We start from the raw sequence: 12,599 nt of genomic DNA, 5'->3' as shown, positions 1-12,599 counted from the left end.
GTTGCTGGAAGTGCTTGAATTATTGATTTGTAAGCCATTTTTTACATTTTATCTAACTGAATGTAATATTCATTGTTAATACATCGAAGAAATAATCATAGCTTTGTGGGCTTACAATATAGTTACTTGGAATGATAGTTCTACACACACATGACCTGTAATCTTAATTTCAGGCTTTTTGCTAGCTTGTAGTAAAACTGTAGATGGTAAAAATGTTTTGGCAGTACCACAAACTGTCTCATTGTACATGGGACAGGAAGTATATGTTTATATGGCTACTGGAGAAAACTTAACGGAGTGCTGGCTTTTGTTTCCAAATAAAACTAAAATTGATCTGCTGCAAGAAAATGTAAGTATATGAAGATAATTACTTGTAGTAATTAATTGATGATATTACTGTAACACTTGAAATTTTCATTAATTTTGCTTTAATGGTTGTGGTCAATTGATACCAACCATAAGATCTTGGGCAGAATTAGCATCAATATAATTCCTTAATAGAGATGCCCTGTTTCAATCATATTAAATGTTTATTTATGGCAGTTGCCTTTTCTTATGAGCATTCTTTTTAATTCTGTAATAGTTTTCAGTTTACAGAGAATAGATGAAAATGTAAAAGCAAATTTTATTAATAAAGCCATTGTTTTGTATACATACTTGGTTGGGAAAATCTGGACACCACAATATCAGTATACATTTTTTCCATTTTAAGGCTCTGATTACAGAGTTTTTCTATTTTATCATTGTGGTCTTCAGTTGAAAGACTGCTGCTTGTCTCTACAGTAGTCTAGTCTATCCTGTGCAAGTATTTTCATCTTGACGTAATTCCGACAATCTACATCCACTAGAACCTACTTATTATAGTCAAGCTTTGGTGTCTCTCTACAATTTTTATCCCTATCCACAATCAAGCTGACCCTCTGCCCCTCCTCCCCTTTTCACTATTGGTTGCAAAACCCTTGTGGGGCTGATCCTACAATATTGCTCAAGCATATCAGACCAATATGAAATGGGACTAATTGGTTCTATTGAACATGTACAAAGAAGTGTAGCATGAATTATAACAGGCTCATTTAACTCACAGGTTAATATCACAGATATGTTGAAAAACTAGACTGGCATATTCTTGAGTATAGGTGGTAATGTCCCACAACAGCCTACTTCCTAAGATTCGAGATTCACCCTACTTGGTCACTTCAATAGACAGATGAAGCCTATTACAGTGAGCCCAGAGGCATTTAATCAGACATTATTCCCATTCACATATACAAATGGAGTGGGGATAAAAAATGCTGTGCAGGGGGAAGTACTTCATGCAGTGCTCTTCACAGTGGTTTGTACAGTGTGGATGTGGATTTTAGAATGTGTACTACCTCCAGGCAATACACCTGATACATGTATTGTTGGTGTGTGTGTGTGTGTGTGTGTGTGTGTGTGTGTGTGTGTGTGTGTGTGTGTGTGTGTGTGTTTGCGCGCGCGCGCACGTGCGCCATCTCCTATGTCTTTTCTTATATGGATATCTGATAACATATTTGCAATGTGCCACATGATTCAGGATTTGCTGACTACTGAAATGCACTACATGTTTCAGAGTGCTGTAATTTGTCTCTAACACACCCTCAATACAAGCAATAGCATCATAGAACAGACCTAAGTGTTCTAAGAGTCTTTGCTGCCACTGTATCCTCAACGAATGCATCTCAATATATAAGTTTTGTCAGCTGATGTGGCTACTCCATTGCCTCTTCTGTTTCAAAATTTTCGAGCACCTGTGGTATTAGAAAGTATTGCACTTTGTTCCATTATGCAACATCAACTGTACAAGACCTTTTTGCTCAATGTACAGCCTGTATCAAAATTGTTTGAATTAGTTCAGTAACCTGTTTCACATTTATCCCATGAGCATGTAACTATTAAGATAGAATTTACATCCTGTTAGCCGTGCACAAGTAACTACTCTCAACCATCTACAGAAATGAATCCTTATATGTACCGCTCAAACATAAGCATTTACAAAGTTCACATAAACTGTATTACCATCATACCAATTGAACTCTAAGTCAGTGCTCCCAGCAACATGGTGTAACAAGTAATGTTACACTTGGCATGACATATAGCTGGCAATGCATATGCTTTGATGCCAATAGAAGTACCACGGCACCAATCTTCTTAGTTTCTCTGTAAAACGTTTATATTTTAGGTAAAAAAATTAAAACCTTTGTTTTTGAATTTTTGCATGTTCTCCACTTCATGATCTATCTCATTTGATTTTGAGGAAACTGTTACATAGAAAAAAACTGTTTCTTTCACGGAAGATATTCTGACATGCCACCTTAATAATGAACTGGTTCTGTTTTCAATATTACTTGTCGTTATTATGATATTTTATAGGTAAGTAAAACATGGAACATATTTTGAAAAGTTGCTGTTAAAAGTGTAGTCACTGGCCAGTTTATGTTTGGTGCATATAAAATGTAGCTAAAATATTGAGATTATTTTAAATCTTGAAAGGAAAGCCATGCCTATTTTGAGTAAGTAAATTGACATATTTTGAGATTTGGACCACGAGAAGCAATGACATGCCACACTTGATGGTATGGCCGCATACTTTATTGAGTTGTGGCTCATGGTTCTGTTTTGTATGTGGTTTATGATGTCACTTACAGCCACATTAAGAATTATTCTAGTTTTAAAATTGGAGACAGATAATTTTAGATCCAGTAGCAAAGATAGCTATGTACTGTATGTGTCAATTTGTCTTGTCTGCACTAATAGTTTCATTCACAAAACATTCAGTAACTGCTTTTATTCACACATTATCAAACAAATTATGTGTGTTCCACTGAGGAATGAATATGAAATTTGATTTAGCAATTCACATAACTAAAGCATACCGTGTTCTGGATGTCACCAACTTGATGACACATTCATTGTGAGGTGATTTGAGCCTGTCTCAATCCTGGAAGAAACAAGAAGAAATGTGTCTGCAATAAGAAACAGAGATGCAATGGCTAACTATTTTGTAAATGAGACTGATAAAATGCCTTGACAGAACAGTAAAATCTGGGGATGGGGACTTACGTAAGGCAGAATATGAGTGATCATATGTATTTTTCTTTACTTGTACAGTGTTGTTGATTTCATTGCCTCCTCTTAATTGTTATTTTCAGTAGTCATATCTATAAATTCTTCTGAAGCATAACAACACAAACTAATCTGCTACTGCTGACTGTTCCTTCCACTATCCAGTAATATGTTTTAGAGGAGTGCTTATTGCACATGGTTTTTTTAATGTTCTATTTTTATCGATATATTTATCACTGTAACTCTCCTACAAGGTATTATGGTTTAATTTATGTTATAAAAAGAAACATATCAATAATGCCACTTGTTCATGAAAGGAGAGGGAGAACACTACCCTCTGTCATGCTTTGTAAGAAATTATAATGTATGCTGCCACTAATATTTCATTTTTATTGTTCATTCGTTAAATCTGTTGTGCATGTTTGCAACAAAGTAATTAATTTTGTATTTACACCAACAATATGTATATCAGACATATTCCCTCCATGTCCAGTTATCAAATAACCACACCTGGAATACTTCATAAATCACACGATTTAAAAATTTCATAGTTATTTGATGCCTTGTCCTTAGTTGCATATTAAAAATAATCATTATCGGATTCTGTCACAACTGCAATTGAAATTGTCTGTTTGCTGGGTTGTGTCAGAAGAAGCATGGCGAAATGTGTCAACATTAAGAGAAATGTTGTAGTTTCTCAAAACTTTGAATGTAAGAGTTTCCCGAAACTCTAACATGCTGCTGATGTCCCACAAATATTCTGCTCTTGTGAACTCTCACTTCATGTGTTTAAAGCCTTTAATATGTATCCCACTTTCCTTTTGGTTGTTTTTCTTGGGACACACTATCATTTGAATAATTGTGGCTGAAACATCAAAGGCAGTATGAGAACCTTTGGAGCCTGAGTATTTACACTAAATCTGGATTGATGTATATTTTATGATTTCAGTCCATGCCATGTTAGCTGTTTTTAAATACAAATGGATTATTTATATCAGTTGACATTAGGGAGTATGACTGCAACAGTATTGGGAGAGTATTAAAAGAAACTCATTTCAGTAAAACATTGTGTGGAAGAGCACTCCAACTACTGAAACTAAACATTTTCTGGAAGAAAGCTATGAATTTCATTTTTTTTCCCTGCAGATGAACTTTTCATCTCATAAAACATATAATGAGACTATTTCCTTGTAGACAAATAATTAATGAAACATGAGTGTTTAATTACAAGTTATCCATGGGAAGAAGATCTCTAAAATGAACTTTCGGTACATTAGTATCAAAGATCCAGGTGTTGGATACTTCTTTACATTACAACATGAGTAAAATAAGTGTGGTAGTTCATGTTATTTGTTTGTTTCATAATTATACATATTTATGATAGTTCATATTCTAAATCATCTATGGCACTCAATGTAGACCACACCACTGCAGAATGCACATCAAATTCCAGGAAATCACCAAAACTTATAGATCTGTTCCACTCCATATTTTCTTTCAAAATGAAAGCCAAAATTTTAAATTTCATGCCTAAGAAACTGTTCACACAGGAGAACTGTGCAAACCTACCATCATTTGATCATCAAATAGGCTCCTGTATGGACACCATAGTAATAAGCATCCTTAGCATAGAGAAACAACTGAAAGAGTTGAAAACCAGTAAGTCAGCAGGCTCAGATGGAGTCCCAATTAAGTTTTTCAAAGAGTACTCTACAGTGTTGGCCACTTACCTAGCTTGCATTTACCATGTATCACTTTCCCAGCACAAAACACCACATGACTTGAAAAAAGCGCAAGTGACTCCTGTATATAAAAGAACAGACCTGTAAAATTAGAGACCAATATCCCTAATGTTGGTGTGCTGCAGAAGCCTTGAACTCATTCTCAGTTTCAATGCAATAAATTTTCTTAAGAGGGAGGATCTTTTGTCCATGATTCAGCATGGTTCTGAAAGCATCACTCGTACAACACTCATCTTGCTCTTTACTGAAACTATAGATGAAGGGCAACAGGCAGAATCTAATTTCTAGATTTCTGGAAAGCATTTGACATGTTGCCTGACTGTGGGCTGTTAAAGAAGGTATGAGCATATGGAATAGGTTCACAGATATGTGAGTGGCTTGGAGATTTCTTAAGTTAGAGAACCTAGTATGTTGTCCTTCATGGTGAGTGTTTGTCAGAGACAAAGGTATCGTCAAGAGTTCCTTAGGGAAGTGTGATAAGACCATTATTATTCTCTACATACATAAATGAATAAGCGGACAGGATGGGCAGCAATCTGTGGTTGTTCGCTGATGATGCTGTGGTGTACAGCAAGGCGTCAAAGTTGAATGACTATATGAAGATACAAGATGACTTAGACAAAATTTCTTGTTCGTGTGACAAATGGCAGCTAGCTCTAAATGTAGAAAAATGTAAGTTAATGTAGATGAGTAGGAAAAATATACCTGTAATGTTTGGATACAGCATTAGTAGTGTCCTGCTTGATACAGTCACTTGTGTTTAAATATCTGGGTATAACATAGAAAAGTGATATAAAATGGAAGGAGCATGTGATAACTGTGATAGGGAAGACAAATGGCTGACTTTGGTTTATCGAGAGAATTGCAGGAAAGTGTGGTTCATCTGTCAAGGAGACTGCATATAGGACACTAGTGCAACCAATTCTTGTGTACTGCACAAGTGTTTGGGATGCATATCAGGTCAGATCAAAGGAATACACTGAAGCAGTTCAGAGGCAGGCTGCTAGATTTGCTAGATAGGGTCAAAGAACACGCAAGTGTTACAGACTTATTTCAGGAACTCAAATGGGAATCTCTGGAGGAAAGGTGATATTCTTCTTGAGGAACATTATTGAGAAAAGTGGCATTTGAAGCTGACTGCAAAATGATTATACTGCTTCCAACATACATTACACACAAAGACCATGAAGACAGGATACAAGAAATAAGAGCTTGTAAGGAGACATATAGACAGTCATTTTTCTCTCCCTCTATTCGTCAGTGGACCAGGAAAGGAAATGATTAGTAGCAGTATGGGGTACCCTCAGCCACAAGGCATACACCAGATTGAGGAGTGTCTATGTAAATGTAGATGTAGATTTAAACCTCATGTCATCCAGCTTTTATTACTATCTCATAATTTATATCTATTTTGTCTGTTCTGTATTGTCCATCCACATCTTTTCCTGCATTTTCCCTCTCACCATTGTTTTGCACACACCTCACAGGCTCTGTCCAATGCTGTCATGCATGAATTTTGGCCACCCCCTGAATAACTGGTCATGGCCATCATGACAACATTGCATGCTATTCTACAAACAACCTATCCATTTCCAGCAACTGACTACCACATTTCATCTCCAAATCCAACCACCCATCTTCAAACATTGCTCGCATCAGAATTTTAAATCTTTCCTTTTTCTGCCCCACACAAATTGAATTGGTCATTGGAGAAAGGAACTGTCATTTTTCTTATCTTTCAGGAGAGAGAAGAAACTGTCTTATTGTTTAACTATTTGATAGATTGCATTGAAATTTTCAACATTTGTTACTTGCTAATCATACATACTGTGAATGAAAATAATTTTCATGTATTTTAAAAAGTATCTTCTGAAAAAAATTGAAAATTTGTAACATAGGTTCTTTCTCCAATCATCAAGAGAATTTAGCACTTTTGTGAGTATAATGCTTTGAAAATTACACATTTCTAGTCTAAACTCAAATTTATTGATTAACTAGTGGAAAATTAGCTTCAACTGAACATGAAGACAACTACTTCATAGAATTAAAAGTTCTGAATAGCTCACAATTTATCATTGTGATTTATCCCTTGTAGTCAGCCATTTCAATACTTCCTCATAAAAAATGTCATTGTCTTCACCATAGATGTACTTAACCAGTTTCTGAATATCTTCAGTTTTCTTTTTATTGATTCTAACCTTTTTTCCATCACATAGCCTTTGCAACTCAATTTGAAATTAAGCAAGTTTAGTTTTTGCCAGATTAAAGGAGTGACTACACAGCAGTTTGATTGCTCCATAATAAAATTCTTTGAACATTGACACCGAAAAAATTTGTTTTTCTTGACGTGGCATCTTGAGATGTGCTGTTTCCCTAGACTGTACATTTTTTGTTGTTGTAATGACGAGGCCATTGTGTTCCAGAGTCCATTATGCCTTCACTTTCCACCATAATGACTGTAACTTCAGAAATGCTGATTGCTATGATTTCCATAGACTCTTTATGGGTGTAAATTGGATCACATTTCCATGTTTCCCTCTTCAGTGTTCTAAACACGTGGTCACAAGGGAGAAACAAGTGACCTCTTTTGGGAAATCTGTGAGTGACTTTTTTAAATTTTTCAGTGTCTGTCAGTGTAAGGCACATGTTTACTGTGGTTTTTATTTTGACCAGGTGCTCTATCTAAGAACAGGTGTCCTTCTGTAATATTCTTCAGTACATAGTTTTTGATGTAGTGGTACAGGAATGAACAGACCTCATTCACTTCCTTTTTTGCTTCTCCTACATGATACAAATACACTGTCGAAGCCCTGGACTTTATGTCATAAATGTAGAAATAGTTAACCCACAGCTGACATAAATTGAATGTTTCCTGCACTGGGACATTTGGCAGAGGCAAGTTGTGCGTGAAGTTGAAAGCTAGTCCAACAGTGTCTTCCCTGCCCGCATATTCTTGCTCAGTTATTTTAATGAATTTATAAAATGTCCTGCTGCGCCACTTGTGAATAGCTCTTTTAATACTGTCAGAGATATGTGGACTTTTTTTTACTTAGACTGAAGCTCATCACATTTGCCACATACATCAATTTGGGGATGACTGAAAGGAAAACTGCAATTTTCGTAAAAATGTTTCCTATAGAAGTCATATTTCACATTTATTTCTGGATACTTTGTAAGGAACATTTCATGCATAGTTTTTGAATCCAAGCATTCATCCAGGTATTTCATTTCCCTTCTAGCATAGTTGGTTTCTTTGAGGGGGAAAGATGTGATGTGGGTATCTATGAAATTTATTACATTTTCCAAAAGTTTGGTTGTGCATAGGTTTGCTCCATGCATGTCCTTTGGAATTTGCCCTTTAACTAGAAATTGGCAAATACGAAAAACATGTTTCTGTGATACAGCATGAAGACTGCAGATACAACTCTTCTACCAAATACAATGGCATGGTAAACAAAGGAATGTTGTTTCTTGCTGCTACTGATGTCACTACCAACTTTCCTTGGCCTCCTTTTCGAAATGCCACCTGCTAAAATTAACCTTTGTAGATAAATATCTTGACTATTTTTTTTCCCATGTTTTAAAAGTGTGAAAATATCTCGATGAGATCATTCTCACTGATACATTGGAAACATTCCATTTGGCATCTGGAATTTATTAAGTAATTGCAAAGCATCTATCACATGCTATGCAATTTATATTACACTGAGCTTGTTGAATGGGTAAATGACAATACTGGTACCTTACCTGCAGTCAGCATCAATAGATTTTTCAGGAACTGCTCTCCCACTGTTGTGAGAATGCTTGGCTCCTTGATTCTCTTGCTCTTGTGCTCATTTTCGTTTATCTTTCATTTGGGAGAGATTTCGAAAGATAGCATTCAAGAAATTACAGCAACAATCAACAATAACGAAGACACATCATGAAGTTGGTGGCAAGTTAGTGTTTTGTCATGCTTTCTGTGCCTGCATGCTACAAGTCAACACCATTTAGTTTTAAAGTGGTGTAGTACAAGTTCACTGACAGTGCAGTGTGCTGGAGGGACACGATGTGCAGTGGAGAAAGGAACTAAGTCAATGACTTTATTCCTTTCTCCTCAGCACATAACAAATCAACCTCATGTTATTCCTAGAGGAAGAAGCCACACGTAGATGTGTCTTGGGGTCCGTTTAATACATTTATGTAAAAAAGTGAAAATTGCCAAAAAGTGACTTACTTCCTTTCTCCACTGATTGATGTAATTAAATATTGTATGGCCCTCAGTACAATTTCTTTCACCCTTTTCACTCCCCAAACTCAGGTATCCACTTCCCTTTATAACAACCTAAGTTTTTGTTTGTCCATTTCCCACATCATTTCTCATTCTCCTAACACCGCCCAACCCACATGGACCACTGCTCCATCAGTCTGCATCAGTTCAGGAAAGTATTCCTTTCCATAGCTAAAACTCAGTCCCACACCAGTTCCTTAAATACTGCCCAAGCTATGGAATCTCCCCATGGTCGAACCATAAAAATTCTTGTTTCTGGAACCCATCCCTCCTTTACAATGACCTTCATCTTTTCCAATTTTGCCAACCCTATCCCTCACAAACCTGGCAGTCTGGAAACACATCTCCACAGCACAGGCATTCCAGAACCAGCTCTGCTCCCTTGTAAGATCTGCTACTCTGCAGTCCTAACTACATACTCCACATCTTGGAAATTGAAAGCCTTTCCCTCTAACACCTGGAAGGGCATTCCAAACACCACTCCCATAAATTATCCAACCTGTAGACATCTTATTCCCACCCTGCAGCACAGCTATTCGTAAACACCCATTACACCCATACCTGAATCCCTCTTCAACTCTTTGTAGCAACCAGACCATGCCTAGCTGACCTTTTCAAATTGACATTCCCTACAAAATTCTCTTACAACATTCAATGAAATCCAGAATACAAACAAACCCAAAACACCATTGTTAACCTTTCCACAAAAACTTCAATCCCACAAAAGTTTCAGTCCTATCCGAAGGCATCACCTTCAGCAGCACAGCCAAGTTCAATCACATTGGAATTGTCAAAGACTTTCTCTCCTTCTCCTGATACCCACAGCAGAAACACTTCTTCATCACCAAACTCTCCACTACAACCAACTTAATTCCAACAATGAACCTTGCTTCTTCCAGTTTATACTTTCATCCAACCATGACCCTCCTCCTTCCCACCTAACCATCCCCAGGTCACCTTCCAGGAATTTATTACCTCCAACTGGGCCTCATTGTTATTCTCCAGATCCCGTACTATGAACACTAATGTTTTAGCAGAAGAAATGAAAGCCGTACATAACCTCAAAACAGATCATGACCTCTTCATTTTCCCTGCCGACAAAGGCTTCACCAGCGGCTTGATAAACTGCAGTGAATACCTGACAGGAGGCTTCTGCCAACTGTCTGACTCCTTCACCTAGAAATCCCGCCATAGTGACCCCATCTAAGAAGTCAAAAATAACCTCCTAAGCCTTTACAAATACTAAGTCCATCCCAGAACAGCTCCCTTGAGTCCATCTCCCTCCTTGCCCCAATGACACACCACACATTCACCTTCCACACACACCCCAAAGTCCATAAACCCAACAATCCTGGAAGCTCCATAGTAGCTGGTTATTGTGCTCCTACTGAAAGATTTTCTGCTTTTTATGTTGACCAACACCTCCAACCAATTGCCTGGGAACTAGCCTCTCACATCAAAGATTCTAACCATTTCCTTCCCTGAATCTTTGCCATCCCCTCCCCTTTACCTCATGGATCTTTACTCCTCACTGTTCCATCTCTCTATGCACCAACATCTCTGTAGCCCAAAGCCTTGCTGCTATCAAACACTACTTCTACCAACCTCTTTGAGGCTCCAAAACCACTACCTCTTTTTTCATACACCTTACTAACTACATCCTGACATGCAACTACTTCTCCTTTGAGGGAAAGATATACCGGGTGATCAAAAAGTAAGTATAAAGGGTGATCAAAAAGTAAGTATAAATTTCCAGAATGAGATTTTCACTCTGCAGCGGAGTGTGCGCTGATATGAAACTTTCCTGGCAGATTAAAACTGTGCGCCCGACCGAGACTCGATCTCGGGACCTTTGCCTTTCGCGGGCAAGTGCTCTACCAACTGAGCTACCGAAGCACGACTCACGCCCGGTACTCACAGCTTTACTTCTGCCAGTACCTCGTCTCCTACCTTCCAAACTTTACAGAAGCTCTCCTGCGAAACTTGCAGAACTAGCACTCCTGAAATAAAGGACTTGCCCGCGAAAGGCAAAGGTCCCGAGTTTGAGTCTCGGTCGGGCGCACAGTTTTAATCTGCCAGGAAAGTTTCAAGTATAAATTTGAAAACTGAATAAATCACGGAAAAATGTAGATAGGGTGGTACAAATTGACACACTTGGAATGACGTGGGGTTTTATTAGAACCAAAAAAATACAAAAGTTCAAAAAATGTCTGACAGATGGCACTTCATCTGATCAGAATAGCAATAATTAGCATAACAAAGTAAGACAAAGCAAAGATGATGTCCTTTACAGGATATGCTCAATATGTCCACCATCATTCCTCAACAATAGCTGTGTTCGAGGAATAATGTTGTGAACAGCACTGTAAAGCATGTCCGGAGTTATGGTCAGGCATTGGCATTGGATGTTGTCTTTCAGCATCCCTAGAGATGTCGGTCGATCTCAATAAACTTGCGACTTCAGGTAACCCCAAAGCCAATACTCGCACAGACTGAGGTCTGGGGACCTGGGAGTCCAAGCATGATGAAAGTAGTGGCTGAGCACACGATCATCACCAAACAACATGCGCAAGAGATCTTTCATGCGCCATCCTGCATAAACATCGTACGTTCCAGCAGGTGTTTATCAGCCAGGCTGGGGACAATGCGATTCTGTAACATATCGGCATACCTATCATCCATCACGGTAGCAGTTACAAAACCAGAATCATGCATTTCCTCGAAGAAAAAAGGCTCGATAATGGTAGATGTGATAAATCAAACCTGTACCGTGACTTTCTTGTCATGCAATGGAGTTCCATGACAGTTCTAGGATTATCAGTAGCGCAAATTCTGCAGTTGTGGGCGTTGACAGACCCTCGGAGCATGAAATGAGCTTTGTCGGACCACAACACATTACTCAACCAATCGTCATCTTGCACCATCTTTTGAAATGCCCAGTAAATAGCCAGGTAACAGTTCATGATGCTGATGGACTTTGTATGGATAGCATTGGAGGGTACGCCTAAGTGCCAACCAAACAGTAGTGTATGAAATGCCAGTGCAACATGCGACTACACGAGCACTGACTTCCCCATGCATAGACGAACCCGCTACAGTCTCCGTTTCTTCCTGAACTGTCTCAGCAGCATTATGCCTTGTGCTCGGTCGGCCACTACAGGGTCTATTGTCTAAACAATCTGTGGCTTCATACTTCGAATCATTCTCGCCACAGCTGCATTTGTCAATGGACCTTTACCTGTTTGAATTCCCTTCATATGGTGATAGGATTGTAATGCTGAACTAGCACATTCCCCATTCTGATAATACAGCTTCACTAAAAGCGCCTTTTCAGGTAACGTGAACATGCTGCGACTGCTGGTGTATCTGATTCTCTCTCTCATTACAGCTCCTTTTATACACGATTCTCATGCGCTGTCACTGATGTTTTACTGTCCAGTGCCATCTGTTGGACATTTTGTGAACTTCGTTTTCTTTTTTTTTTTTTTTTTTTTTTTCCCCTC

At 38.1% G+C, this 12,599-nt stretch overlaps 1 protein-coding gene across 1 annotated transcript in view; it reads left to right on the top strand.

Moving 5' to 3' along the window:
- Positions 1-216: 216 nt before the first annotated feature.
- The window catches only part of LOC124606774, a 243,173-nt gene continuing 230,790 nt past the window's right edge, over positions 217-12,599 (top strand). The window contains exon 1 of the mRNA XM_047138830.1: positions 217-349. Within this exon, the coding sequence (XP_046994786.1) occupies positions 248-349 (102 nt within the window). The 5' untranslated portion in view covers positions 217-247. The remainder of the gene's footprint in view (positions 350-12,599) is intronic.

This window comes from Schistocerca americana, chromosome 3, assembly GCF_021461395.2.
Source record: "Schistocerca americana isolate TAMUIC-IGC-003095 chromosome 3, iqSchAmer2.1, whole genome shotgun sequence".
NCBI classification, from domain to species: domain Eukaryota; kingdom Metazoa; phylum Arthropoda; class Insecta; order Orthoptera; family Acrididae; genus Schistocerca; species Schistocerca americana.
Note: the sequence above shows the minus strand (reverse complement) of the source record. Positions and strands in the feature narration are given on the sequence as shown.